At 39.4% G+C, this 27,528-nt stretch overlaps 2 protein-coding genes across 2 annotated transcripts in view; one reads left to right on the top strand and one right to left on the bottom strand.

The window, feature by feature from the left end:
- DHFR (dihydrofolate reductase) overlaps positions 1-25,558 on the bottom strand; it is a 34,446-nt gene extending 8,888 nt beyond the window's left edge. Inside the window, exons 1-4 of the mRNA XM_075180077.1 lie at positions 25,155-25,558; positions 24,651-24,700; positions 19,996-20,101; positions 16,603-16,729 (exon numbers count right to left, since the gene is read on the bottom strand). Coding sequence (XP_075036178.1) covers positions 16,603-16,729; positions 19,996-20,101; positions 24,651-24,700; positions 25,155-25,354 — 483 coding nt within the window. The 5' untranslated portion in view covers positions 25,355-25,558. The remainder of the gene's footprint in view (positions 1-16,602; positions 16,730-19,995; positions 20,102-24,650; positions 24,701-25,154) is intronic.
- Positions 25,559-25,657: 99 nt separating this feature from the next.
- The window catches only part of MSH3 (mutS homolog 3), a 145,916-nt gene continuing 144,045 nt past the window's right edge, over positions 25,658-27,528 (top strand). The window contains exon 1 of the mRNA XM_075180088.1: positions 25,658-25,845. Coding sequence (XP_075036189.1) covers positions 25,726-25,845 — 120 coding nt within the window. The 5' untranslated portion in view covers positions 25,658-25,725. The remainder of the gene's footprint in view (positions 25,846-27,528) is intronic.

Below are 27,528 nucleotides of genomic sequence, written 5' to 3'. Positions count from 1 at the left end.
TTCAAAATTCACAAACACTTCTCCAATTTATCAGAAAATACAGATTAGGTTATATTAACATATCATAGTGTTCCTTAAACACATTCCCCCTTCCACTGGCTCTCCTTCTGTGTTGTTTACTTTAACAGCGTTTTGCCCTTTCTCTTATATTAGGGGAAAACCTGTTAGAATGTGTTCCCCGCTAGCGCTATTCAAAGCGCGCCATCCTCAAGAATTCACTGCCATCCCCATGGGAGGAGGAACTTGGCAAAAATATTTTATAGTAAGAACACCATTTTGTCCCTGGTGCACAACAGGTCCCAGCAAGCCCAAGCTGCCATTAACAGTTTGGGTATGCTGGCACTTGGGGAACCACAAGTACCAGAATTCCCTGGCGCCTACGGCCCGCTGGAACCTATGGTGCAAAAAGACAAAATGTAAATAAAACACACAACCCATTTTAAAAATAACTTGATTTAAAAAAACAAAACAAAAAACAAACAAACCTGTAGGACTCACCAACATCCAGTGTCTTCATCTGTAATCCATATTTGTCCATAAAATAAAATGGATCCACAGTCTTGCAGCTCTGAAACCCAAAATAATCCACAGGATCTTCCAAGGGAATCCAGCCCCATGGTGACTCCACTCTGCGAGTTCCCCCGCTATAGTGCTAGTAATTGTAAAATTGGGTGGACCCACGTATTTTGCTTCCGCCCCTCCCCCGATTTTGCTAGTACCAGCCTAGGCTGGCAGCACTAGGGTTGGTTAAGCTGTTGATGGGGGGGGGGGGGGGGGGGGGCGCAATTTTTTTTATTTTTTACATTGTGGTCTGTTGCATGTATTTTTTGTAAATACTGTATTTACTGTATTGTCAGGGTAATTGTGCTGGCGAATAGCTGTGGCATTACCATTTTAATGTCGACATTGTGACTGTTGACTTTACAACCTGTTGACAGTCACAATGGCAAAATTACGAACATGTTGACATGCCTTTGCACAAGCTACAGAAGTCAATGGCTTCAATGGTAAATTATGTATATGGGTAAGGCTGGGTACACACTAAACACGTATTACAACATTTGTGCTCTTCATCTGTCATAACCATTGGCTGAAAAGATTGCGATTCTGCACACTTCATATAGATCTATGGATACAGCCGGTCCTGAGTGCATACACACTGCAGAATTGGAACAAAATTGTTCACAAGTTCAACAAGATTTTTAGTTTGGTTTAAAATTCAAATGATACGATGGGCTTTGGAACGATAATCGTCCATTGTTGGAGCATACACACTAATGCGTTAACAGGCCGAAAGGTCGTTTATCGTGTGATTTGCACGATGTATGGTGGAAAACCGTGTGTGTACCCAACAAGAATTGTCAAGTGGCCACTGGTGGTCTAAGCAATAGCTTCTCTGACAATTACCCTCTTTTCTGGAGACATTTAGGGGGCGGTGTGATCCAGTGTGGTTGTAGTTTCTTACTTATTCCACTTCTGTAAAATGGGCTGTACTGAACTCTGAGGGATGTTTAATTGCTTTGCAATAAACTTCTTCCCTTCCCCAGATCTGTCCCTAGCTGCAATCACCTGACTTTGTGGATTAGTGGGGAAAAATAAAATAAAAATAAATAAATAAATCGTACTTCAATCATTTCCAAATCCAGAATCTGTGGCAACAAAATGAGAAGAATGTGTTGGAACACTTTTTCAAGTCACTGCGACTATCATTTTGCATCACTACTTACTTCTGTGTAACAAACTGCCAGAGCATTAATTTCTCAGTGCATCCATTACCTTCTCTTTTCTTAGCGTCCTTAGTTATCAGGGAAAACTGTAAATCATTCCAGTAAGAATTCATTTGATGCCCGATGTGTAATTGACCAATTTACAGTACATCAGTGAATGAAGTGATGAAGAGTCTGATACACTTCAAACAGCAGGGAAAATGGTCTATAATTTCAAGTAACCGGGCCACCGAGAGGAAAGAAGACAGGGGACATATTGTATATAGATACAAAATATAATTTCACCCTAAAAATATAAAAAGTGTAAACAAGCACATTTATAAAATAAAAGTCTTCTGTAAAAAAAATTGGAAGATAAATATACAATCTCCATAAGAGAAATATTATAAGGAAGTACATCACAGCATATCTTTTATTTCTAAGTATATCTTATTATTTATAATGGTACAACAAAGTCTGCAGCGCCAAATAGAGAGCATACAGTAAAATAATATAGATCATAACTGGACAATACAATATAGGCAAAGCAATACAAAACACAGCAACCAGAAATCAAAGTAGCATCAATGAGGTGCTAGGCAGGGTACAACTGCTCACAATAACTTGAGGAAAGAGGCAGGAGAAGTGGGGAAAGAGAGTGAAGCATATCAGTGCAAGCTTTGTCTGTACCCAGGATGACGGGCGCAGAAAACAGGAACACAGCCGTTGATTGAGGAAGAGAGAAAAGTCACAGTTGTGCTGGTGGAGTGGAGGGTAAGATGGTCAAAGAAGGAGTGGAAGTAAATGAATGTGGTGATCGGGTTGTAGTCGAAATGTCAATAGTCATGATGTCGACACAGTTATAATGTCCAGAGTCAATATCTGCACATTAAAAATGTCGACTTTTTTTTTTCTCGCGGATCCCATTCCTCTAATCCAGAAACGTGCTGACCGGACTGGGACTGGATTGCATTATGGCAGGGGGACCTCACAGTGCAGGCGTCCCAGCTATAGTGCCTCCAGCCCAGGTTGGCAATGTCTAGTGCTGGTAATTGTAAAATCGATAACAGTAAAATCGTATGGGACTCTAACGCTGCTATCCTTGGCTGATACTAGCAAAAGTATAAACTTGGTTAAGTGTCTTGCTATTATTTTATTTTTTTTACATCTGTTTATGTCGACATTTTACATGTTCACATTTTGAATGTGTAGACATTATGATTGTCAACATTTTGGTGTCGACATTTCATATCCAACCCTTGTAGACAAACTGCACTAGAAGATTGTTGGTGAATTGGAGTAGAGATAGGTTGGCAGTTGGATAGAAAGTCTATGGTGGTTTATTTGTGAAAGAGACACAAAGGCATGTTTGAACAAAGAGAGGAAAGTGCCCGATGAGAAGTTGAAGAGGTAGGCAAGATGTTAGCAGGTATAAGGAGAGAGAGAGTGGAGGTGGAGGGAGGGGATGGGGCACGTGGAGGGAGGACAGAAGGAGAAGGATCTAGAGACTGGAGATAAGGAAGACAAGGTGGGCAGGTTGGAGGGGAATTACAAAAAGAGTGGAGGCAAGGGGAGGAGGAAATTGAGTGCAACAAAGACGACAGGGTGTTGAAAGACTGAGAGAAGATGAGAGATGTAAAACTGAATGGTTTGGAGAGATATAAGGCAGAGCAATAGAAGGAGATTCATTTTGATATGGAGGAAGTCTGTGTGAGAGCATGGCGTTACAACAGCAATTTTAAATGTATCTGGTGTGTTTGGAATGCCAGGGCTGTGGGGTAGATCTACAAAGGCTAGTAGTGACAGGCAGGGCAGTGGAGTCCAGGGTGGTGTTGGAGGGGGAAACAGCTAGGGCAGAGCAAGAGATAGTGACGATGGGGGAGAGAAGAGAGTCCAATGATTAGTAGAAAGTGTCAGGATCAATGGCATCAAGGTTACACTTGGTGAGAGCAGTCTTGGGAGTGAGGTAGGGAATGGCTAAAGGAAAGGAGATGATGGTCAGACATCACAGTGATTTGTGAAGACTTTAGATTTTAAGGAATGGCCACTAGAGTGTTAAACATATATGCATAAAGTTACAAGTTTAGGATGAATTAACTACATTAATTACATCACAATATAAGACTGCTGCACTTTTTGTATTCAAAATACATAAAAGAGTAATGAGATGATTGCAAAAAGTGTCTAGCAGGATCTCCAATCAACTGGAACGGTGTAAACTGAACTCTTTATATAGAGATCTAGAAGCAGGTATTTAAACTAAAAGGTCAACTCAATTGACACAACAGTTAATCAGCATTTTAAGGCTTTCCAGCCCTCTGTTTTAATTTCTGCCAAGCACAGTTTGAGAACCATCAACCAGAAAGCATGCCTTTCGTATTTACATGCATTGTGCTATTACTGTGACTCATACAGTGACCTTTTCTCTTCATTATTTTTCCAAGAGAAAGTCAAATCAATCTGACTGTTTATAGAAAGATGCACTAACAAGTTAACCGTTTAGATCATTAAAATGAAATTTATTTTTAAAGCAAACCAACCACAAAAAGAGTTCTCATGCTAAATAACAGCATGATCTGTTTCAATGGGAGCCCAGTACTGCAATTTATTCCCTTCCAAGACTCTGCCGGTCATTGGGAAACTGGGAAAATGTAGAGATGCATTTCTCTCTTAATTCATGATTGAAAAGGGGAAACTGGGGCTGCCTTTATTTCAATGGTCACAAATTTACACTTGATATTGGCACATAAAACAATATATATTAGCAGATGCACAGCGATATGTGAAATGCACCTAGAGGGTGCAAACCCCCCCCCCCCCCAACAAAGTGTTTCATTGAAAGCAGTGGCCAAAGTCCCATTACTGACGCCTACAAGATAGTGTATAAATCTGTCTCAAAAGGCTCTGCAGATATCTGCAAAAATAGGAATGCATTTAACAATATACCTTCTACACTCCCATACGTTCATTAGTCTACTATGTTCAAGAAAATTCTCATATTGAGCTACAAAACAATGTAGTAATTTACCACACCAAAAGCAAAGTGTTTACATTACTACACAGTTGCAACAAAGTGGTCTCTGTATTTGCCTTGTCTTTACTATACTCGCTCTCGTTTGAACACTTTTATTTTCCCTCTACCCATGGTCTATCCATAGAACAGATCAGTCACTAGTTCTCTCTGTAGTTTGCTTGAAGTCCTTTGTGTAATCTAATTACTCATTACTTGCACGTTTTCCCCATGAGGAAGGAAGTTCCCCGACTATTTAAAAACCTCAGTCACACATTACCCTTACCTGTGCATCAGGTGACCTTGTTGTGCAAAAGGGCATAAACAGTTCATTACCATTGCAATGAATTTGCTTAATATCTCCCTGTCCTGCTCTTGACTATGTCTCACCGCTTTCTGCCCCAGGACCTTTGGCACTATGCTTGTTTATTAGTCCATAGTCTCCCGGCAAGACACCACAGCTTTGGGGCTACAGCCTGTGGTTCTTGTTCAGCAAAGTGCATTTGTGGACGCCTCTGGTGAAAACCAGGAGGGCCATTAAACTCTGTGTTCCCAAAGCAATCAAGAAAAAAGGATCCACACGCGGATACTTCCATATTTTGACGAATTAAATATTGAGTAATACTTTTATTTTTTTTAATCCCGGTCCATGGTTTGGCATTCATCTATTACCCAAAGGACATAGTTTTCAGATTGACACCATATGCATTTCATATTTTTCTTGGGGGGTATTCAATTTTCCCGCGTTACTGTTAACATTACTGGTAACATTACCGTGGCCTGCGCATTATTACTGTTATTACGGTAGTTTTAACGCCGGCTTTTTTCTCGGGAGCTGCGAGCTGAATTCCCCCCCTTATAACTTCTGTAAGTTGTCATTACAGTCTCCATGCATGAGTGAATTGTCATTTACATCCATGTGAACGCTAGGACGTTTCTCACTACACTGCAAAAGATATTTATTGAGTGGTTAATGGACAATGCACTAAGCATAAATTGCAGTGTCTTGGTGCCTGATGTACAAATGTGTAGCCAGTTAAAGTGCCAATGTGCAGTAAATGTGTCAACAGTTCTTCCTTCAATAATGTAACATGCTAAGACTTTTTAGTGCAATATATTATACAAGTCACTAAATTATATTATATAAGTCACTAACCAGGGAAACCTTTCCAGACAAATAAGTACTATGTATAATAATAAAGTGCAAGCACAGCAGCTGTTAATATTTACCTGTTGAGAGAGGTGATAATGTATTTACTTTGTACACATACTTGAAAGGTCATACAAATTAATGTTAAATGCGATGGTGCATGATCTATAAAATACAAAAACTATCATGCTCTGCTTGGTATATCTCACAGATTGTAAATATGGCATTTATTATTATTTCTACTTCAATGATAGAACAAACGAAAATATTTTGATGTAGGCAAGTTATTTTCCAATGTTGCTCAGTGAAAAGTTCTGGGATACGGGAGAAAACAGTGCCATACAGAGTGTTCCACTTACAACCAGTCAGGTGCTGTCAATATATAGCAAGGAGACAAGACAAGGATATTACAAGGTTTCAGGTACAAAATAGTGGAAACAGATGTTGTTCACCTAATTAAACCAGTAAACAAAAAATACAACGGCACAGACTGATTATATAAACATTTTTCAAAGCCAAGATACACCGCCCTCTAGTTCTTAATATAATAACTGAAATTAATATGGGAATATCTAAATTAACTAGTAAATAATATGAGGGAGGTGCTGCCCTAATTACTGTTGTAGACTTAAGACACAGAAGAGACAGTGACTGGGTCAGGAAGCACTGACTGGAAAATGATGTAGTTAAAACAGAATTATTTTTACTTCAATAGTTAAAAAAACGTAATAGATGCAAAATATTACAAACAGACAGTACAAATATGTTGGGCACGTTAGTGCGATGACGAAAAGCCCGAAAACACTTATCCCGACATCTCGAGTGTTAAGCTGTCATTCCCACCAGACTTATAACCCCAACCGTTTTAAAAGCGGACGTCCAACAATTTAGACCAATCAACATCCTGGCAGCAGTAAATCACGTCACTGTCAAAGGCGACACTATTATTTCTGCAATTAAAGGGGGTAATGCAATGAAACAGTGGCTGTACAAAGCCTTTGTAAACAAAAAACATTGTACAGCCGCCTCCTTCTTGCATTACCCCCTTAACTGCCGAAATAATAGTGTTGCTTTTGACAGGGACAATGTTGATTGGTCTAAATTATTGGATGTCAGTTTTTAAAACAGTCGGGGTTATAAGTCTGTCGGGAATGACAGCGTCGCACTCAAGATGTTGGGGTATGTGTTGTTAGGCTTTTGGACATTGCTACAGTAACTACCACCGATGCAAATATAGAAGAAAAAAAAAAAAAGTGAAAATTAAAATGCGAGATATCAAGGCCTAAAGTTTCTACGAATACCTGAATCAACAATCCCATGGAGACAAGAATAAGTATTAATTCTCTCACTAATGAGATTGAGATAGAACAACGATGAAATGATACGGCAGTCCACAATAGGTTGTACAGCCCAAAGATTGGGGAAAATAGTAGATCCAAGCAAATATATATGAATATCCCAACGTATAATAACTCACAGATTATCAATGTTTGTATTATGTAGATCACCAGTAAATACCTCATATAGCTCAAAGATACATCTACCCAATATCTTAAATATATGATAGCTACGAGTAGAGATGTTCACTGACCCCCGTTTTGGACTTAGATCTGTATTAACTTCATGTTTTGGTTTTGGCAAAACCACCCTCCCATATTTTGGTTTTGATCTGTATTTTTATTGAAAAATTGCTAAAATATGCTAAACACACATAATTTGGCTCTTTTTTGTTCATACATTATTATTAATCTCAGTAACACTAATTACCAATCATTTCCAGTGAATTTTGACCACCACACAGTCCACAATATTGTTTTCATCCACGTTCAGCCAAAGACTGCAGCCAGCTGGTTGAATACTAACAGACAGAGCAACGGCACAAACACATGGCAGTTCATAGCACATCTAGGAAACCTTGCCACACAGCAATGACAGAAAAGAAAAGTGGAGCAAGATGGAATGGTCCTTTGGACCTCCCGCCCACCCATATGTTGAATATTAAAAAGGGTCTGAATATTAACAGGTCTGAATTGAAACACCTCAATTCAATATTTAACAGGTGTGGCCAAATACTTTTGTCCATATAGTGTCGAAGTCAGCAAAATGGATAAAGTCATTTCAATTAAAAATCGAGCAAACTTGGTTGTCTTTGTTTGAAAAGATGCGTACGGCACGCTACGGCGTGGAAGGGCGTACGCATCTGCAACACGTGGCAACAACAGTATTTAGTCTTTTACATACATTCGCACAAACACGTACACTTGTAAAATAGTACACATTAATGGTAGTTGCAACACAGTCATTTATGTCGAAATATAGTAGTATTTATGTGTAATATTAGGAGTTATATGCATATCAGTAAAACATGTGGCACACGTTGAAGGAATCATGTCATGTGTGGTGTCATACTAATCCCCTTCACATTTGCGACTGTCCGGTTCACTTTGCGAAGGGATCGCAGAGTGCATACGCAAGTTATTAATGTTAAGGAATTATGGACTATTATGATTAGTAATCTTGGCGGGAAGATCAGAGCGCATCCCCTGGAGAGATGACCCCCTCCTTTGGATTCCTGAACTTAAACTAGCCTATGATCTGCAACCCCCTGGACCCTCCTGATGCCTGGACCAATAGAAGCAAGCCACACCTTTGCATTGTTTTACTGTATCTCTGTTTGCATATAAGCAGCAGCTCCTCATCTAGTGTTCAGTCACCTAGACCACAGACTTCAGGACTGAATGACTGTTCACTGGAACCAGAGCGCCTGCGATAAGTAACGGCTGTACTTATTATTTTGCTTGAATTATTCTGCTACTTTTTTGAGAATAAATATTTGTGCGTTGGAAACACAAACCGAGATTCGGCAATCGTTATTGGATAGCGACAAAACGCTCATAACATTAGTGTATATATACACATAGATATATACGCACACACCAATCAGCAACACCATTAAAACCAGTGACAAGTGAAGTGAATAACATTGATTATTTTGTTACAATTGCACGTGTCAAGGGGTGGGATATATTAGTCAGCAAGTGAACAGTCCGTTCTTGAAGTTGATCTGTTGGATGCAGGAAAAATGGGCAAGCGTAAGGATCTGTGCGACTGACAATGGCCAAATTATGATAGCTAGACACCTGGGTCAGAGCATCTTCAAAATGGCTGGTCTTGTGGAGTGTTCTGGGTATGCAGTGGTTAGTACCTACCAAAAGTGGTCCAAGGATGGACAACTGGTGAACCAGCGGCAGGGTCATGGGCGCCCAAAGCTCACTGATGCATGTGGGGAGTGAAGGCTAGCCCATCTGGTTCAATCCCACAGAATAGCTACTTTAGCACAAACTGCTGAAAAAATTAAGGCGGACTATGATAGAAAAGTGTCAGAACACACAGTGCATTGCAGCTTGCTGTGTAGTCACAGACCAGTCAAAGTGCCCATGCTGACCCCTGTACACTGCCGAAAGTACCTACAATGAGCATGTGAGTGCCAGAAATGGACCATGGAGCAGTGGAAGAAGGTGGCCTGGTCTGATGAATCAACTTTTCTTTTCCATTTGTGGACAGCCAGGAGTATGTGCACTTAATTTCCCAGGGGAACAGATAGCACCACTGTGCACTATGGGAAGAAGGCAACCTGGCGGATGGAGTGTGAAGCTCTGGGCAATGTTCTGCTGGGAAACCTAGGGTCCTGGCATTCATGCGAATACTATTTTGACACGTACTACCTACCTAAACATTGCTGCAGAACATATACACCCCTTCATGGCAACTGTATTCCCTGATGGCAGAGCCCTCTTTCAGCAGGATAATGCGTCCTGCCACACTCCAAAAATTGTTCAGGAATGGTTTGAGGAATATGACAGAGTTCAAGGCATCGACTTGGCCTCCAAATTCCCTAAATCGCAATTCGATAGAGGCTCTGTGGGATGTGCTGGAAAATTCAAGTCCTGATTTGGGGACCTATATAATATTAGGCAAGTGGTTTTAATGTTGTGGATGACCTGTGAGAAAGTGGTAATGATCTCCCCATTAAAACATATAGGTTTACATAGGAAAATCTTCAGTGAAAGACAATAATTAAAGTAAGAAATGCTTCAAGTATAATCTGCTTAGCAACAAGAAATATGGAAGTTTTTGTACTTCAAGGCTACGATTTTCTGAGAAACTCAATGACAAAATGTTCTTGGCAAAGGTATGCAAGATTGACCAAGAAAGACAGCCTTGAGCAGGTGTGTTGGAGAACTGATAAAGGTCATACTGTGGAATATGCTAATTGCTGCAAAGATATGAAACCAGGTGTGAGCAAGATATATCAAGGACACACAATTGTTCTGTATAAGTAGCCGTTTTGTGAGCTCAATAAACAGAACAGATTTCACAGACAACTGTGTGTGACTGATCACTTCTCCAGCGATGTACTTGTACCTAAATCAGAAGGGGGTCTTATAGGTCGCAAGGTATGTCACTTTGACACCTGTGTATATATGTTTACAAATATATTTTGTGGCAAAAAGAGGGGTAAGCTGCCATTGTTTCTAAATGAACTGTAAAGGTTTGACTGACAATCTGCAGGATAATGTGGCAGATAGGATAAATTCTTGCAGAGTGAGATTCAAAGGTTGATCAGACACAGGTGTATTGTTAGATTGGTCGCACCTGACCAATGCCAAACTAGTTGGCCAGTGACAAAGAAGGTGGTCTATGTCTAGCCAGAGCTAGGGTTACCTGGTGTCATCTTGACAAGAATGTGCTGTGGATTATTGACGAGGTGTACAATAAAGTACCTTTATTCAAGAAAGCAGGCGCTGTGTCTGTTATCTGGTGGTTGTCAGTGTCACAATATTTATTTTTAATTGGCTATGAAACAGCCTCCACCCACACCCCCTTCACGACTGTAGTAGTTACAGGGCCAGTAAAATAGTATTTTTTTTTGAGTATTTTTTGTCTTTACCCCTCGGGACGTTACCAGAGCCTTAATAAATCTTCCAAATTTAAAATAGTAATAAATCAAATGCAAATTGGAGTCAATAGAATCTACAATATCACATACTATAGTATCCATTTTGCAAGATCCATTATTAAAATGTTGGATCAGAAGCCGGCTTCTGGTCTCTTATGTATTGAACATGACCTTTTTACCACCTCATGGAAATTTCTGTGACATCACATGATTTCCTATCGTAAATATGGAAATTATTCACACTTTTGCATTTTACATGCAGTGTTCACTTTTAATGTGGTGTGCATTGATAGAGGGAACCAGGAAATACTGAACTTCCCAGCTTGACACCAGGACCGTGGACTTAAAAATTGTCGGAAAACAAACTTCTTTGCATTTCAGTATCGCCTCTATGCGGCTGACACAAATGTATCTTTTTCAGATCTTTGTGTGTTGTCCGCGTTACAAAATGTCTTTCTGCCTTTTCATCTTGGTTGTCCTCTTATCACCTCAAACTCAATCTCTCAAAAATGTAGCTAATGATTTTTCCACCAGTGAACAGAATCCCTAACCCTTAAGATCACAGCTTAGGTATCATTCTTGACTCTGATCTTTCCCTGCACCGAAGGACAGTTCTAACACAGCAGCTTTAGTTGAACGTCTTTCAGCTTCACTATTAGATCTCTACTGCTAATGAAAGAGCCATGCAGCACTAAAAGGTCAATGGAGAGAGTCCCAGCTATATGTAAGTGAAGGAACTTTATATACCCCGAATTGTGTTTTTCCCAGTGGAGAGATTACAAACAAACTACAAGGGAAGTGAGGGAATTAACATTTATATTTAAAAGGTGTTCCCTCAAATGCAACACGTTCCATTAAGCGAAGTTTAGTGAAAAATGAAATCAAAGTAAAAATGCAAATGGGTACGGCAACTTGGTTTTCTGTCACACACATGTATATACAGCACATAAAATGCACATAATCAGTCATTCGCCTTGTACACTTAGGGCCACTTTATTAGGTACACCTGCTCATTATTACAAATTTCTAAATCAGCCAAAAATATGGTCAACAGGTTCAGTTCAGACACCAGGGGGTAAATGTATCAAGCTGAGCGTTTTCCAGCGGGATTGAAAAGTGGAGATGTTGCCTATAGCAACCAATCAGATTCTAGCTGTTATTTTGTAGAATGTTCTAAATAAATTATTGGTTTTTCAAACCCGCCGAAAAACTCTCAGCTAGATACATTTACCCCCAGAATGGGGAAGATTTGTGATCCAGGCGACTGACATTGCAATAATTGTTGGTGCCATTTGGGGTGGTTTGAGTATCTCGGAATCTACTGGGATTTTCATGCACAACAATTTCTAGGGTATACAGAGAATGATGAACGAAACAAAAAAGACAGTGAGCCCAGGGAGCAGTAGTTCTGTGAGTGGAAACACCTTGTTAATGAGAGAGGTCAGAGAATAGTCAGACTGGTTCAAACGTATAGGAAGGCGACAATAATTGAAATAGCCATGTGTTACAACAAAGTTATGCAGAAGAGCACACACAGCATGTCAGATCTTTAATTAGATGGGCTACAACATCAGAAGGCCACACCAGGTTCTACTCCAGCTAAGAAAACTGAGCCTACAAGGGGCACACACTGACCAAAATTGGTCAGTTGAAGATTAGAAAATGTTCTGCTGCAAAATGCTGAAGATAGAGTGAAAATTTGGCAAAAAACACAGGAATCTATTCTTGTGTTAACAGTGCAAGCTGGTGGTGTAATGGTGTGGGTAATGTTTTAATTGCACACATTGGCCCCTTAATACAAATTGAACATCATTTAAATGTCACAGCCTACCAGAGTATTGTTGCAGATCTTGTTCACCCCTTTATGACCGAAATCTACCTATCTTCTAATGGCTACTTCCAGCAGGATAAGGTGCCATATCACAAAGCGCACTTCATCTCAAACATCACAAAGAGTTCAGTGTACATCAATGGCTTACAGAGTCACCAGATCTCATTCAATAGATCACCTTTTGGATGTGGTGGAATGGGAGAATCACAGCATGAATGTCCAGCCACCAAATCTGCTGCAACAGAGTGACGACATCCTATCAACATAGACCAGAATCTCTACGGAATATTTCCAGCACCTTGTTGAATCCATGCCAAAAAGAATTGAGGCTCTCATGGGGGCAAATGAGGGTCTTACCTAGTATTAGAAAGGTGTACATAAAAAGTGAGCATCTTAAATGCTGGTATGTGGCCATATTGTGCCTCATTTGCTAGTTTGTGTCCTACTTCAGCCACTAATTTCTTTACCATAGCTGTTGAATTATATAGGTACAAAACGCAACAAGCATATTATACAGTAAGTGAGTCGTGTAATACAATATAATAAAGCGGGAGGCAAGTTAACACAAATGTTTTTGAATAAAAATGACCACCACACTAACTAAACTGAATATATTTTTACAAAAGCAGACACATAACTTTACTATCACTTAAATAAAACACAAAATGCAGTTAGTGATATCATACCCCTACACTTTATACCAAGTAATAAAATCCCATCCCATGATGTAGGAGGAAAGGGCTATAGTGTAATTAGACAGGGCCCAGAGGCATATTATGTTAAAGTTATGAGAAAAGGAATTAATCAACATTACTTTGTATCAAAAGTAAGATAGTGAGTCATGTTGAACTCCCTGCAGGTAACTTGTATCCATGGAAAAGTAGCTACCCACGCGTCTCATACTGTGGACGTGTCTGTATGGGGAGGTTTTCTACTTCAGGTAAAGAAAGTAAATTGTGTCTAACAGAAGAAATTATATATTTGTGCAGACAGTGCTTCAGGGAATAGATTTTAATTGACAATGGTCACTGATTAATTTAGTTTTTAGGTTTATAAAACTACTATAGTTTGCATGTATTCAATTAATCTCAAAATTAATGCATCCGAACCAATGATTGAAGTGTCTGGGGTGAAGCAAAGAGCACAAACATCTTTTCTTCTGTATCTGAACTGAAATGGAAAAACACATGTACAGAGAAAATGTAACCAAATGCTAGGAGCAGTTGGGTGGCCGAAACAGAACTAAAGAATTGCTTTGTTTGAATCGTAGATTATGGAGTCACTGGTATAAGAAGGCCGGTTCGTACGTACGTACGTACGTACGTACGTAGTATATAGTAAATATCTAAAAAGGTGCGTATTATGCACACATCCTATGTATGCCAAATTGATAGATGTACATAAAAGCTAGAGCCAAACTTAAAATGAAAAAACACACCAGAAGGTTTAAAAAAAGCCAATCTTTATAGAGTTATCACATCTTTTATTCTTATTACATAAAAGGCTGTAAGTGTATGATGAAATGGTATAACAATGGAAAAAAAAAAAACATCTCAGTCATAGGAGTAGCCTTGTTTTGTAGCCGTTGTTTTCAACAACGTTAATACAAACATTTGTATGAAATATAAGGCTGACATTAGGGCACACCTAAGCATACAGTAAACCAACACAAGCCACAGTTACTTCCTGATGCTGGATGCAGAGGTATACAAACTCCTTAAGGTCAGCTTAAGTCTGCATTCAGGAACCTCACAAACTTAAATCCAGACCACCCAATATATTTCAGGCAAAAAAATAAATAAAAAAAAAGATAAAAAATAAAATCTAGAAAGTATGATTAAGCATTTGTGGCCGGAAACATGTCAAGTGGTCCGATACCAATTAGCTGGTTTTAAACCTGCGTCTTATTTTTGCAATGCTACAACTATCATTTCCAGTGAATTTGTTCTGACACCTAATAGACAAAATGTAGTGGGGATTTCTTCTCATGTTCATTGAAAGGACAACAAAAGCTAAAATACAGGTTGCCTTACTCAGAAAAGATACTTGTAATATTCATTATTGTAATTGTAACAGCACACCAGATTTCAATCCATAGCTATAGTGAGGGACACTGTAAGCTACCTCTAATTATAATAACTACAAGATGTGTTTTCATATTTGATAAGGTTCAGATAATGCCCCCAATTTAAAGCGAAATTTGAGGCCAGCATAAAATGGTTAAAAAAAACCCAAAAGAAACCCAAAACACATGTGCCTTTTTTTTTTTTTTATTAAAACGAATGCATTACTCTCAATTTTGCAAATCTGTATTTGTGAAGTTATAAAGCATCACAAAACCAAAAAAAAAAATAAGTGCAAACCCTGCTTACCCAAAGCTTATACTATAAAGGCAAGTGAATTACAAAATAAATGTGTATCTGTAAATGTCTTCTATATACACTTTCTAGTAGAGTGGTCTTATCACTTTGTCCTCAAGCTCTTGTCACATTGATTGGGCTAGCCTTAAGCTGGGTACACACTACACTGTTTTCGTCCAATAATCGGCTCAATCAGCAGACATACGACCGCTCGTTCAAAAGTCGGGTCAGTGTGTGTTGTGACACGATGGTCGAAAGTCTGCCCAAATGGACGATTGTCACCTCATTTGGTTGGTCGTACCGTTTAATATTTTCGTTCCAATCTCGTTTCCGTTGTGTAGTGTGTATAAACTTCCGACCGATCCACAATAGTGAGTACGAAATTACAGTCATTGCTCACGACAACATGGCTGTAAAAAGGTCGCTAAAGGGACGTCCGCTCTTCCCTTTATCGTCCTAAACAAGGCTAGTGTGTATGCAGTCCATGGACCGAGCGATCGGAACATCGATCGCATGTAAAATCGCTCGGCATAAAAAGTTGGTCGAAATTTCTGTAGTGTGTACCCAGCTTTAAACTGGGTACACACTACAGGTTTTTCGTCCAATAATTGGACAAATCAGCTGACATACGACTGTTTGATCAGATATCGTGTAGTGTATATACTTACACAATAATCTAAAGTTGCCCCAAAGTGCCGATCATCGTGTCGTTTGGTTGGTTGTACTGTTTAATTTTTGCCGACCAATCACCTTCCAATCCTGCAGTGTGTATGAATTCACCAGACTATCGGCCAATAATGTATCTCAGAGCGACAGGTCTCAGTCTGCCTGCTGCTGATCTTGTCATGATCCACGGTCTCTGTCAACTGTCTGCGGCTGTTTTTCTTTAGAGAAGAGACCGATATGGATGGTAGGGGCTGCTCTCCCCTCTCTCACCCTGCACATGAAGTCTTAACCCTCTGTGTGCTGGCTGGAACGGATAAGATTAATGCAGCATGAGAAAATTAGAGCACTGTCCTTCTGTTCCTGGGGTTAAACTTCAGCTGCCGGAGATAAAGCTGTCACACAGAATTTACGGCCTGTTTACAGTTCGGCACTTAACACAGTGCTGTGTCAAGACAGGCTGCCCAATACAATTGCCGGGCTCCGCTGAACATCTCTCAATGAATTAAGACCTGAACTGTCACTTGCCTTTTATGGACTACCTTGCAGCCGATAATTTTGACAGATGAAAAGCAGAGATCTGATGAAAATCGTGTATAGTGTGTACACGTCAATCGGTATTCTGATCGGGATTTTTTTTATTTATTCTGTCGTTGGTATATCGTTAATCGTTTACTTCTCTGTAGTGTGTACCCAGCTTTAGTCTACAACTAATTATGTTTAAACCAACTTCAAAACTGCCGAATTTGTAAGAATGATGCAGAAAAAGGAGAGGCCAACCATAGACAGTGGCCCCACTACAGATAGCGGGAGCTTAAGGACAAGTAAGCAATATAAGCACACAACCCCCTCCCCCCCAAAAAAAAGTTTCCCTTAAACAACTAATTTAACAGACCTCAATAGATCGGTGACAAATATCTACCTTATAGAGTGAGCTGCCTCCAATGATCCAAATAAGATCTATCTGGTCTTTTAACTCTGGTGTGTCCAGCAGTTCCAATGCTGCATCCAGACTTTTGGCAAGATGGTGAGCTCCTTTTGGTGGTTCCCTGTAGGCATTTTACAAGGACAGATAACTATAAGATTTCAATTTAGGCAATTTGTACACTTTAATGTGCAAAATATAAAACACACAAATCTGAATATGTGAACATTGGTTAAGAGATTTTAGTAGAAGCAATTCATAAAGAGGTTAAAGCTTTGACATTTATATGGAATTTAATTATTGGGGCTTGTGGAAATCCAGTATAATGAGATAGCCAAACATAACTAGAATATGTTTGAAGCAGGACTAAAGGGTATTTCAACTTAAAAGAACACTGCTCCAGTGTGACTTATTATAGGGCTGCCAGTGAAAGACTAATAATCATCAGGAAATTATACTACCTTCAACCGGTCTAAAGCCAAAATCAGATAGATAATACCTGTAGAAGAATGTGATTGGCTTCTGGCTACGTAGACGTCTGACTGTTGCAAGATGCAGGCTCTGCCGGGTCCTCCATCAAGAGCGAACAGATCCACAGACATGGGGCTCCCCCATCCCAGGACAGCCCATTTTAGCAGGAATGATCCCTGGCGATCATCCGGCTCATATTCATCCTAACATAGAACAGCTGACTGCATCCTGCCCAGTGATTATACCTGCGGCTTTGGTTGCCTCTGAAGGTGGCAGCTCAGTTTGGAGTGGGCACCATGGTCCAGTCACTGTCCAGAGCTCTCATGTGGATCACACTGCTGAGACCTGCCCCCAGGCTCTACGGATGAGCACAGGATGCAGAGTTTAATCATGGCATTGCTTCCTTCCTTCCTGCCGATAAGTTATGGCGCACTCTACTGGAACACCTCTCTTGCTCGGATGGCAGCTTATTGCGGCCCGCGCAATCTGAGCCCTAATTATACCCACCTCTGCTTCTGTAGACCTCTGCCGAGTCTCTTGCATACTGCAGCAGGGTCCGCCAGAATTTTGAAGCCTACATCAATGTGCCAGATCTGCACCCACCATTAGAAGATTAGGACGAATCTACCTCACTTAGAAGTAGTTACCTCTCGTCTTCTGTCAATCAGCTCACAATGAGCCACCTCTCCATTGGCAGTACCTGCAATCATGGAACTTGATTGTGATCTACCTGGCAAGGAATTCCTCCCTTACTTCACTATGAGGGTTAATCAGTTTCCTTCCTTTGCCTATTTGAAACATCACATCTGGGACCTGTTGCATACCTATGCACCACCCAGACCTCTGCTTTACAAGGACCTCTACTGCATTGGGACCTCTGCACCACCCAGAACCCCAAATCACCTTCAACACTATGACTAGTAGTTACATATATCATATCGGTTTCCAGTCTGCCACCAAGAATGGCCATGCACACACCGTGCTGAGCTTAATGTCTCATTTGCTTCTATTGTCTCTCTACGCCCTCATTGTATAATGTAAGCTCTCGCAGGCAGGGCCCTCTACCCTATGTTTCTAATTTGTTGACTGTCGTCCTGGTTTGTCCCGACCTTGGCTTATGCTGAATTTTTCAATAGTATTTGTGATTTGGTCTGTAAGTTGCTTCCACGCATTTGTTATTCTTCTCAATTGTACCAACGTTCTGGTTGTTATCTATAGGGTTTTCATGTTTGTCATTTCGGTATGGTTATGTCAGGCACTACAGAATCCGTGGTGCCATATAAATAAACGATGATTCATGTTAACACACGAATATGCACAAGCAAAGATTGCTGATCTAAATAAACACAGACTGCTCACTTCTATATACAATCCGTGCCCATATCAAATAAGTTTCTATGCAATAAACCACCGTTGTATTCTTGATAGAGAACGTTTAAGGGAAGAAGGCACATGGGATCTCTGATAGTTGCAAAACAAGCAAATGTTTTTGATCAGATCAGGAGCATCTGTGCATACACACAACCACCATTATCAGAAGATGATCTGCACAAGTAAAGATTTCCATCTGTAAAAAGTTTAGAGCATGTACAATACCAAGTATGGCTAATCAATTTCCCAATTTTGGACATAGACTCTTAGACATATAAGGCGTTTGACTAGATATTGATACAGCAGAACTAAACACATCGAACAATCAGTTCTGGATCTGATAGGGACCACACTCACAACTACCTAGAAGAGACCAATTAGTTGAGAAACTATCTGCATGTGTACCAAACTTAAGCAACGTGACAACACTTTTGTTGATAACTGAGCCTTGAACTTTTTATCCTTTTGTCTAAACTATTAAATGTGTTTGGTATTCATTGTACTCAGAGACCATAAATGCTTTCCTCACTGTTACTATGGAGATTTGCATGGATGATCTTTTACGCCACAGATAAAGGACAGATACTGAAGGCCACACGTGGGAGCATCTGTTTATCACTAAAGAATTACAATGGTCTCTGACACATTCTATGCGTACAAAAAGAGTGACAAACATCTCAACTATCCTTTAACAAATGTCTGCCCACATTCAATTGGATGGCAAGCTCTTACAGGCTTATTCTTCATCATTTTCCTGCTGGAATAATATTATTAGCAAGTCACAGGCAGTTATCAAGTTCTCGCTACATTTTATACATTATATTGTCAGCTCATGAAAACTATAACATTAACGGTGTTAAGATACCTCTGAATACAAAGATCAGTAGTATGTATTTCTATTTAGGTACCCAATGCTCATTGGGCAATCAAGAATCACAAAGTAAAAAAAAATAAAAAAAAAATAAAAAAAAAAAATTGCATTTTAATTTTTTCATTATTAACATTTACTTATACATAGTACCAGCATACTGCTCCTTAGTGTTGGGAGCAAAAATAATAAAACAATACTGGGTATTAACAAACAGATAAAGAAGTAAAAGGTCCATACTCCCAATCTTAGTCTCTAGGGAAATTTGATACATGATGTTTAGTAATGGGGGAAAAAAGTGCTTAGTGAAGGGGGGGGGGGGTGATGATCCAATCACATAGCAGTAGGGGACAGAAGGTCTGAATATAAAAAGACAATGAATGTAAGTTTTGAGAGAAATGTGCAGCTGAGTGGTGAAAGGACAGAATAACCTAGGGAGGTTAGAAGCTTGTTCAAGAATTTAGTAAGCGTGTCTAAAGAGGTGAGTTTTCAGGGAACACTTGAGGTGTGGAGTCTATGGGCAAGTCTTACCGTACAAGGGAGAGAAATCCACAGAGTGCGAGTTCTTAACAAGGAACAGGGGCAGGTAATGATTGCGGATGAGATAATGGGCATATCAAGCTGTACATACTACTGATATACTAAATTGTTCTGAAAACACAAAAATGCCTTTTACTTACACAAGCTCTTTGCTTAGCACTATATTTATTCTTTCCTTTAAAGGTCGATTCTTCTCTGGGATAGAGAACCAGGTTTTTCTGCCCATAATGACTACATTTTGCTTGCCTATGAGAGATATAAAAAACACAATACTGCTTACAACAGGCAAAAGTACTGCTATAGTGGCATCTTGTGGATCATCGACATATTGCTACATTTGCTCACAGATCAGAACACAACTTATGATCTTAAACGGTTAATTACACCATAATTTGATTCATTAATGCGTAATTAACATTGTAGTTAAAGATCACCATCATTAACACAGGTGTGGCATGTATACAAAGTTGTTTCAATAATAAAGAGAAACAGAATAACATGGTAACAGAACCAAGATAAATTGCTAATAGAGACTTAGGGGCATATTGTCTGCAGCTTTTTCATAATCAAAGTCTGTAGGATCTGCTCCCGCTAATGAAATCAGATTATTCGGTGTGCTCTGCTTCATGTGATTCTTTAAACAGGTTTTAATTAGTTTTAGAGTAGAAAATCCTCTTTCACATTCAGCTGTGCTTACCGGTATGGTCAGTCCAATAGCAGCTTGTTTTGCTAAATTTGGAAAAGATTCTATGAGCTCAGTTGTTGTTGAAAATTTCTGTGTTATTTGTTTTGAATCTAGGTTTTTGTAGGACTGTAACTCAAATAATTTGGATGCAATTGCATATTCTAATGTATTATTTTCAGTTTAAGATTGCAGGACTTCCATTTTTAGAATAACGCTCGAAAAGAATCTCACAAGCCTCATTTTTATCTCAGCTGTCTGTATTGAAAACTCTTGAAAAACAGGATATGATTGGCATATCTGGAAATCTTGCTTCTAGGTAGTTAATAACTGTGTCTATGCATCTACCATAGATATTCATCTTAAAGGCTGTAGCATTAGCATCAAAATAATTTATGTAAAAGTCTGACCATTCACCAGCAAGATGAAGATGGAGATTTTTAAAATGAGTAGCAGGTGTGTGTTTCAATTTCATAATGCATAGTTTTGTAGAATCTAAAATAGGGTCGATTTCTATTAATTCCTTTGCCAAACTTTAGACAATTTAAACAAATGAGGCAGAACATCTGAAAGCATCATAAGTAAAGCTGTGAAATTGTATGTTCTCATATATTTGCTTAAACCTTCAGCTGTGATGTCATTTCGTTCAGTGGCCTCTCTTTCCAGTGTAGCAAGGATATGTTTGCTTGGTTTTTTGCCAACCAATACAAAAGTTCTTAAAGCTCCCACAAAAGCATCTCTCTGCAAGTTACTCAAAATTGAAATTGATTGTTCAATTTCCCCTAAACCAGTTTCTTTAAAACACGTTTTTGAAGTATATTTGAACACGAATCAGTTTGTAATTACTTTGATCATAGTCAATTAATCTTTCTTTTCAAAGTCTTTTGCACCAATAGTCATCCAAGTCACTTCCTTGTTTGTGGCCGCCGGTCTCTTTCCATATTTTATACACGTGGAACACATGATTCCATTATCTTTTACCAACAACCACTGAACTGTTTTAAATCAGCCACTATTTACTCCCGATATGAGATGTTTAGAGAAATATTTTTAAACGAAATAGACTTGTGATTCATAAGATCGACCAGCCTCATCCGCAATGTCCATGTTGGAAATCTCTGGCTTTGCTGTGTTCATACTTTCATTTTTCTTAAAGAAACTTAAGACTGTTTTCTGAGTTAATTTCTTACACGTTATGGGTAACAGCTGGCTGAACACAGATATCATTTTTAACAGCAACCAGATACTGCACAATTGCTGATTGGACAACAATAATTTTTTAAGTTGCCAGATGCTGCACAAATGCTTTTCAAATTGTACTCCAGGTACTGCACAAAATGCTAATTAGACACCAATAAATTTTTAAAGTGCCCAGATAATGCATAAATGCTGGCTATACACAAAACACCAAGTAAGATTCACTGTCTTTAAGGTTTACCAGCAATTAACTGCTGGCAAACTCACACCTTCTTTTATACAGGTGCCCTCCCCCACTCCCCTGAAGTTTGACACCCTAATGTGACGCAAAATTTACACTCCACCTGTGATTGACACCCACTGTCCGTACCCAGCTTTGCCATATTCTCCCCCCTCCCCTGCAAAAATACCCTGCTGCCCGGCACCACGAACTCACTGTGACGAGCCGACAGACAGCGCGACTTTCGGCCGCATCACGAGTGCCCTTCAAATAAAGCGGGGGGAACACTGTGTAAGCTGCGATGCACTGTGAGTTCTGACACCTTCCTATCATATTAGGTCAAAATGAAACAAAGACGAAGAAGCTCTTCTAATGGGGACATTCTAGGATATACAAAAAAAATGGGATCAGTTATATTTCATATATTATTAATGCTTAATAACAGATTATGCAATACTCCACATCAGTCTTATAAAGCTTCATTTAATCCCCTATGTTAAAAATAAAGAAGAGTGCAAGAAAAATAAAAAAATCGAGTAATAAAATGTTGCAAAGACAAGCATCTGGATGTTCCTGATAAACAGCCGCTACTTCTGCAACAGCTCAGCTGCAGCAGATGCTAGAATGTTAATATCATTTTAATTTAGAAGCGTGCCAAATATGACTATAGACTATTATATCAAAATAGGAGAACCATATGCATCCAGTGACGCCGACGAGTTTACTGCTGTCAGGGCTTCTATTATTATTATTATTATTATTATTAACATGCCGGCATCCACTGCAACTGAACTGTTGCAGAAGTTCCAATAATGGTGTGATCAAACGAATGACAGGCAGTGTCCTTGGACGCACAAAGCCAAGACCTAATCTAATGGCTAACAATTGCAGTTTAAATCGTAAGACGCTGTTACTGGAATAACAACATTCACAACCTGCTGGCAATTGCTGCAACATAGCAATGATAAGCCTGTCGGCTTTTTGAATGACAGAGCACTCTCACTGGACTAACGTCTTAGCCAATCAAAAGGAACATAGATCATGTATAAATCACTAGTATTTGCCCTCTTGAAAAAAGTATACTTTAGTGACAACTGCATCTTTTTATTACAAATATAGTTTCATTAATTGACACAGCATATTCGGAATACAAAATGGCATTCTGTTTAGCCCATGCTGACCTCACAGTTCTGCCGAATTACAGCCTGATAGAATCAGCCTCTGAACACAAAAAAATTCTTTGCAACTATTCAGAGTCTATTATAGACACAAAAAATAAATAAATGAAAATATAAGGGTTTCTTTTGAAACCACATATCAAAAGCTATGCACTCAAAAGTGAATATACTAACTTAATATTCAGTGACAGATAGTCACAGTTCTAATCTACTGTACTCCAAAAAGCACACTGAATAACAAAACGAGTAAAAATGTACAGTGTGTTGCTCTATGTATGAAACAATTAGTGCCAGGTAGCAGGCATTGTGGTGGGCCAGATTAGGTCCCGAACATGATATAAAGCAAAGACAAACTAGTTGGAAATCTGATACCTTTATTCATAAATATTACTTACATACATGATTATAATAGACCATTAAATACAGATGATCTGTAAAAGAAAATATTAGAAATTGCCAGAGATTATATATACCCGATGATATATCTCATCTTTGATTAAATTTCTCTTTAGCAGAACCTCCACAACAACCTTTTATTACACTATTCTTTATTTTTCTTGCACTTTTCTCTCTTTATTTTAACATAAATGATTACATTAAGCATTTATAAGACTTAGGTGGAGTATTGCATAATCTGTTTTTTAATCATTGATAAAATATGAAATATTTTTAACAGATACCATTTTTTGTGAATCCTAGAGTGTCCCCATTAGAAGAGCTCTTTCTTTGTCTTTTCATTTTGTCCTAATAGGATATGCTCTTGGGGTGCACCTTCTATAACACTCATTCGATATATGATTATTTAGTAATGGGATTATTTCTGACAAATGAGTGGGATAGATTTAGTTCACATTTGATACAACTTGTTCTGTGTAGATGTTAAAAAATAATTCTTTTAGACCTTTCTACCATAGCCAGCATTAACCTTTTCAGCAATTTGTGCTACAGAAGCTCTACTGTGGGATCGGACGAGACAGGCTAGCCTCAATCCCCACCGGCATCAATGAGCCTTGGCCACTCACGACCCTGTCACCACTTTCGATATGTACTAACCAGTGCACAGCAGGAACACCCCACAAGACCTGCGTTTTGGAGATGCTCTGACCCAGGCATCCAGCTATCACAATTTGGCCCTTGAAAAAGTCGATCAGATCCATATGTTTGCCCATTTTTTCTGTCTCCAACACATCAACTTCAAAAACTGACTGTTCACTTGCTGCCCAATATAGGACATCTGTCAGTGGTTTTAATGTTGTCGCTGAACACACACAAATTATATATATATATATATATATATATATATATATATATATATATATATGTGTTGTACTTGGATCAGGTGTCAATTTTAAAGCACACTTTTGACAACTTTTAAATCACAAGAGTGTACATATGGATACCTGCTTAAATTATGACAGGGATTGGCGTAAGAACTTTCAGATGGATATTCAATGCCATAAAGGAGGTTAAGACAATTGTTTTCTTTTAAAAAATGAGCCACTAACAACCAGTAATTACCTTCAGTTGCAGGTGTCATAGTCAGCCTTTGAAAATGTTTAAATTCATTCCTGAAACAATATCAAAAGATAGAGTTACTACATTTACATAAACTTCTAACAGCTCTGACAAGAGAAACATAAAAATGGTCAACATTTAGCACTTGAACTGTTGTAGATCTACAATTATTTAGCATATAGTCAATCTGGGACATCACAACAGATAGAATGCAGCAACATGCAGACATGATTAATGGGATACCATTCTGAATGTTTTAAATATGTGTGTTAGATGTTAACAGTATAAACAAATAAAATATCCAGTGAATGTTTCTCTTATAGATTTGAATTGGAAGTGAATATCTAAGAGTCTTATATATAGCAGCTAGGTCTAGTTTGTTAAGTTTCTATGTGAAACCAGTGTGCCCAGTATTATTATCACTCGCGTGGAGACTGACAGTAGAATGACATTATATATGACTATGTTGCATGCATTACATTTACTAGTAAAACATATATACTATACCTTAATGGAGGCCAGGGCAGAGTGCCAGCCTTACCAATGCCTTGGCCAGGAGGACACACAGCCACTATAGAGTTGAGCAGGAGATTCCTCATATCGGAACTAGCAGCCACGCGTGGATTCAGGCTCCGGTACAGACACACAGTTACCGGGAGGCGGGGCTTGTTGGGCAGGGGGAGGGGCTGACCTGTAGAAGGGGACATAGGTCACCAGTATACTATATACTATACGGTGTGTATTAGGCTCTATAAGTCCCAGCATGCTCTGCCAATCACAGGTGGAGAGTCAGGGGTCCGCGGCCACTGTATTAGCTAATAACAGGGTTTAGGAGCTCACTGAGTAACATTATAATAAATATGTAAACATTTTACTGTAGCTCAGATTAGTTTTCCCGCCACATTGACAGATCAGCCCTGTTAACACTTTAATGCCTGTAGGCAGACTTAGCCCACCCACATGTCTGACAGACACAACATGCAGCCAGCCAATCAGCGCGGGCTGCTGCGGAGGTGGGCGTGGTTATGCTCGTCTCCAGTGTCCCCGTACCCGGCTCTGCCTCCGGCTAGTCCTGGAGATGAAGCGGCAGAGAGGAGGCCGGGCCCAGGCCTCTGGCCCGTCACAGCCCACGATCAGTCACTTCTTCAAACCCCAGGGTGGTTGCGCCAAAAAGTCACCAACAATCAGGTCCCCTCAGGTCAGGAGAGTGGGGAGCACTGTGACTCCAAGTGGGAGAGATCTGGGATAAGTGAGAAACATGCCTGACACACAGACCCTGTACTGGTGCTCCTACATTTCTATGCATGTGCTGTTATTGCTCATATCAAAGGAATTGGATGTACCCTACTATAGGACTCATACAAGACAATATTTCCTATTTCTGTTGCTTTAGATAGATGGGACCTCCAGTCAGGGATTGCTGTAATGTTATGCCACAATATTTACAGGTTGTTAAAGCTCCCATAACATGAAAGATTATCAGTAATCAGTTTTACTGTTTAAAACTAAATACAGTGGCACTTAATAGAAAATTGTTATTTATGTAATTATTTATTCTTATGGTCCTTATTTTTCTTAGTGTGTTTTTATGTTTGAATATGCAGCTGTTTGTTTTGTCACTGGCGTTAATGAAAACGTTTATAAGTCGGTGCCACAAAGGATTGTTTTACCACCATTATGTGAGCAATATATAATGGGTACATTTCCAAAAATGTGTCCACATGGAAACTACTGAATAATGGCAAAAATGAATTCCCAACAAGTTTTAAAACATAACTGTTCTGTTTATAAATATCCCTCAGATTGCATCTTGCACTTATTCTACACCAGGTCATGTTACCTGTGGGATCGACGGCAAACAGACACTGCATTCTAAGTATGGTGTATTTTATAGTGTTTTTAAGAAAGAACATTTGTGAAAGGCATTTACTCTCAATGTACTCCCACCTTGTCACAGTGGCTGTTTAAGGTAACCAGAAGTCCTAGTAATGTGGCATTGGAAACTGTTCTTGCTGGTAATCTTTTTACCTGTAAAAGGTATTCGTGTGGCATACTATAAATATTCTTTACATATTGTAACATACTCAGGGGCAAACGCAGGATTTGTAGAGGGGGGTTTCCACACCACGCCGCCAGTGGACGTGATCAGCATGCATGGGGGCGTGGCTATAATTTTAGACAGTGCTTGGCTGCTCTCCAACTCATCCTGTCCCCATAATATACATGGTCAATGCTGCATGCACTACTGTTAGGTGCACACAGCTCTCCCTTTTCAAGCAGAGCTATGTGATGCGGGAGCAGGGTCCAGCCACCTCAATTACAGTGCCCCAGGCTTGGAGGTGGTTTCCAGACACTAGGCACCCCCCCTTGGTTTGCCTATGATACTATAACTCGCCTAGTGTACACAACAATGTACCAAAAAGGGAATTTTCAGTCATAAAGGCATGTCTTAAATTGTTACATTTGAAGTTCCATATGATGGTAACCTTTATCATCTGTTGTTGCAGTTGTAATTTACAGTCATGAAGTAAAAGATACTCATCTGGCAGTGATTTTACATAAAACATGGACAGAAATGTCGAACCCTTGCAAGGGACATATCAAGCTAAAAATGATCCATACCACTCTAGACAGCTTTGCATGCACAGCGAAATAACATACTTTAAACTATATCAACCTGGTTGCTGATCAGTCAGTCCTATCAATTCAACTTCCATACATGGAAATGTTGATGCCGTTGCACTTTACCCTGGATACTTGGGGCTAAACTGGTCAAGCGCGTATCGATTTGGCCAACCAGTTTGGTAATCTGTGACCTAATTGGCTAGCTATTGCACTATGTAGGGACTCCTCCCGGAAACCAAAGACTGATCCATTCGGA

This window comes from Mixophyes fleayi, chromosome 1 (genome assembly GCF_038048845.1).
Source record: "Mixophyes fleayi isolate aMixFle1 chromosome 1, aMixFle1.hap1, whole genome shotgun sequence".
Classification (NCBI taxonomy): Eukaryota; Metazoa; Chordata; class Amphibia; order Anura; family Limnodynastidae; genus Mixophyes; species Mixophyes fleayi.
The sequence above is the reverse complement of the archived record's forward strand: the minus strand, read 5'-3'. Positions and strand labels throughout refer to the sequence as shown.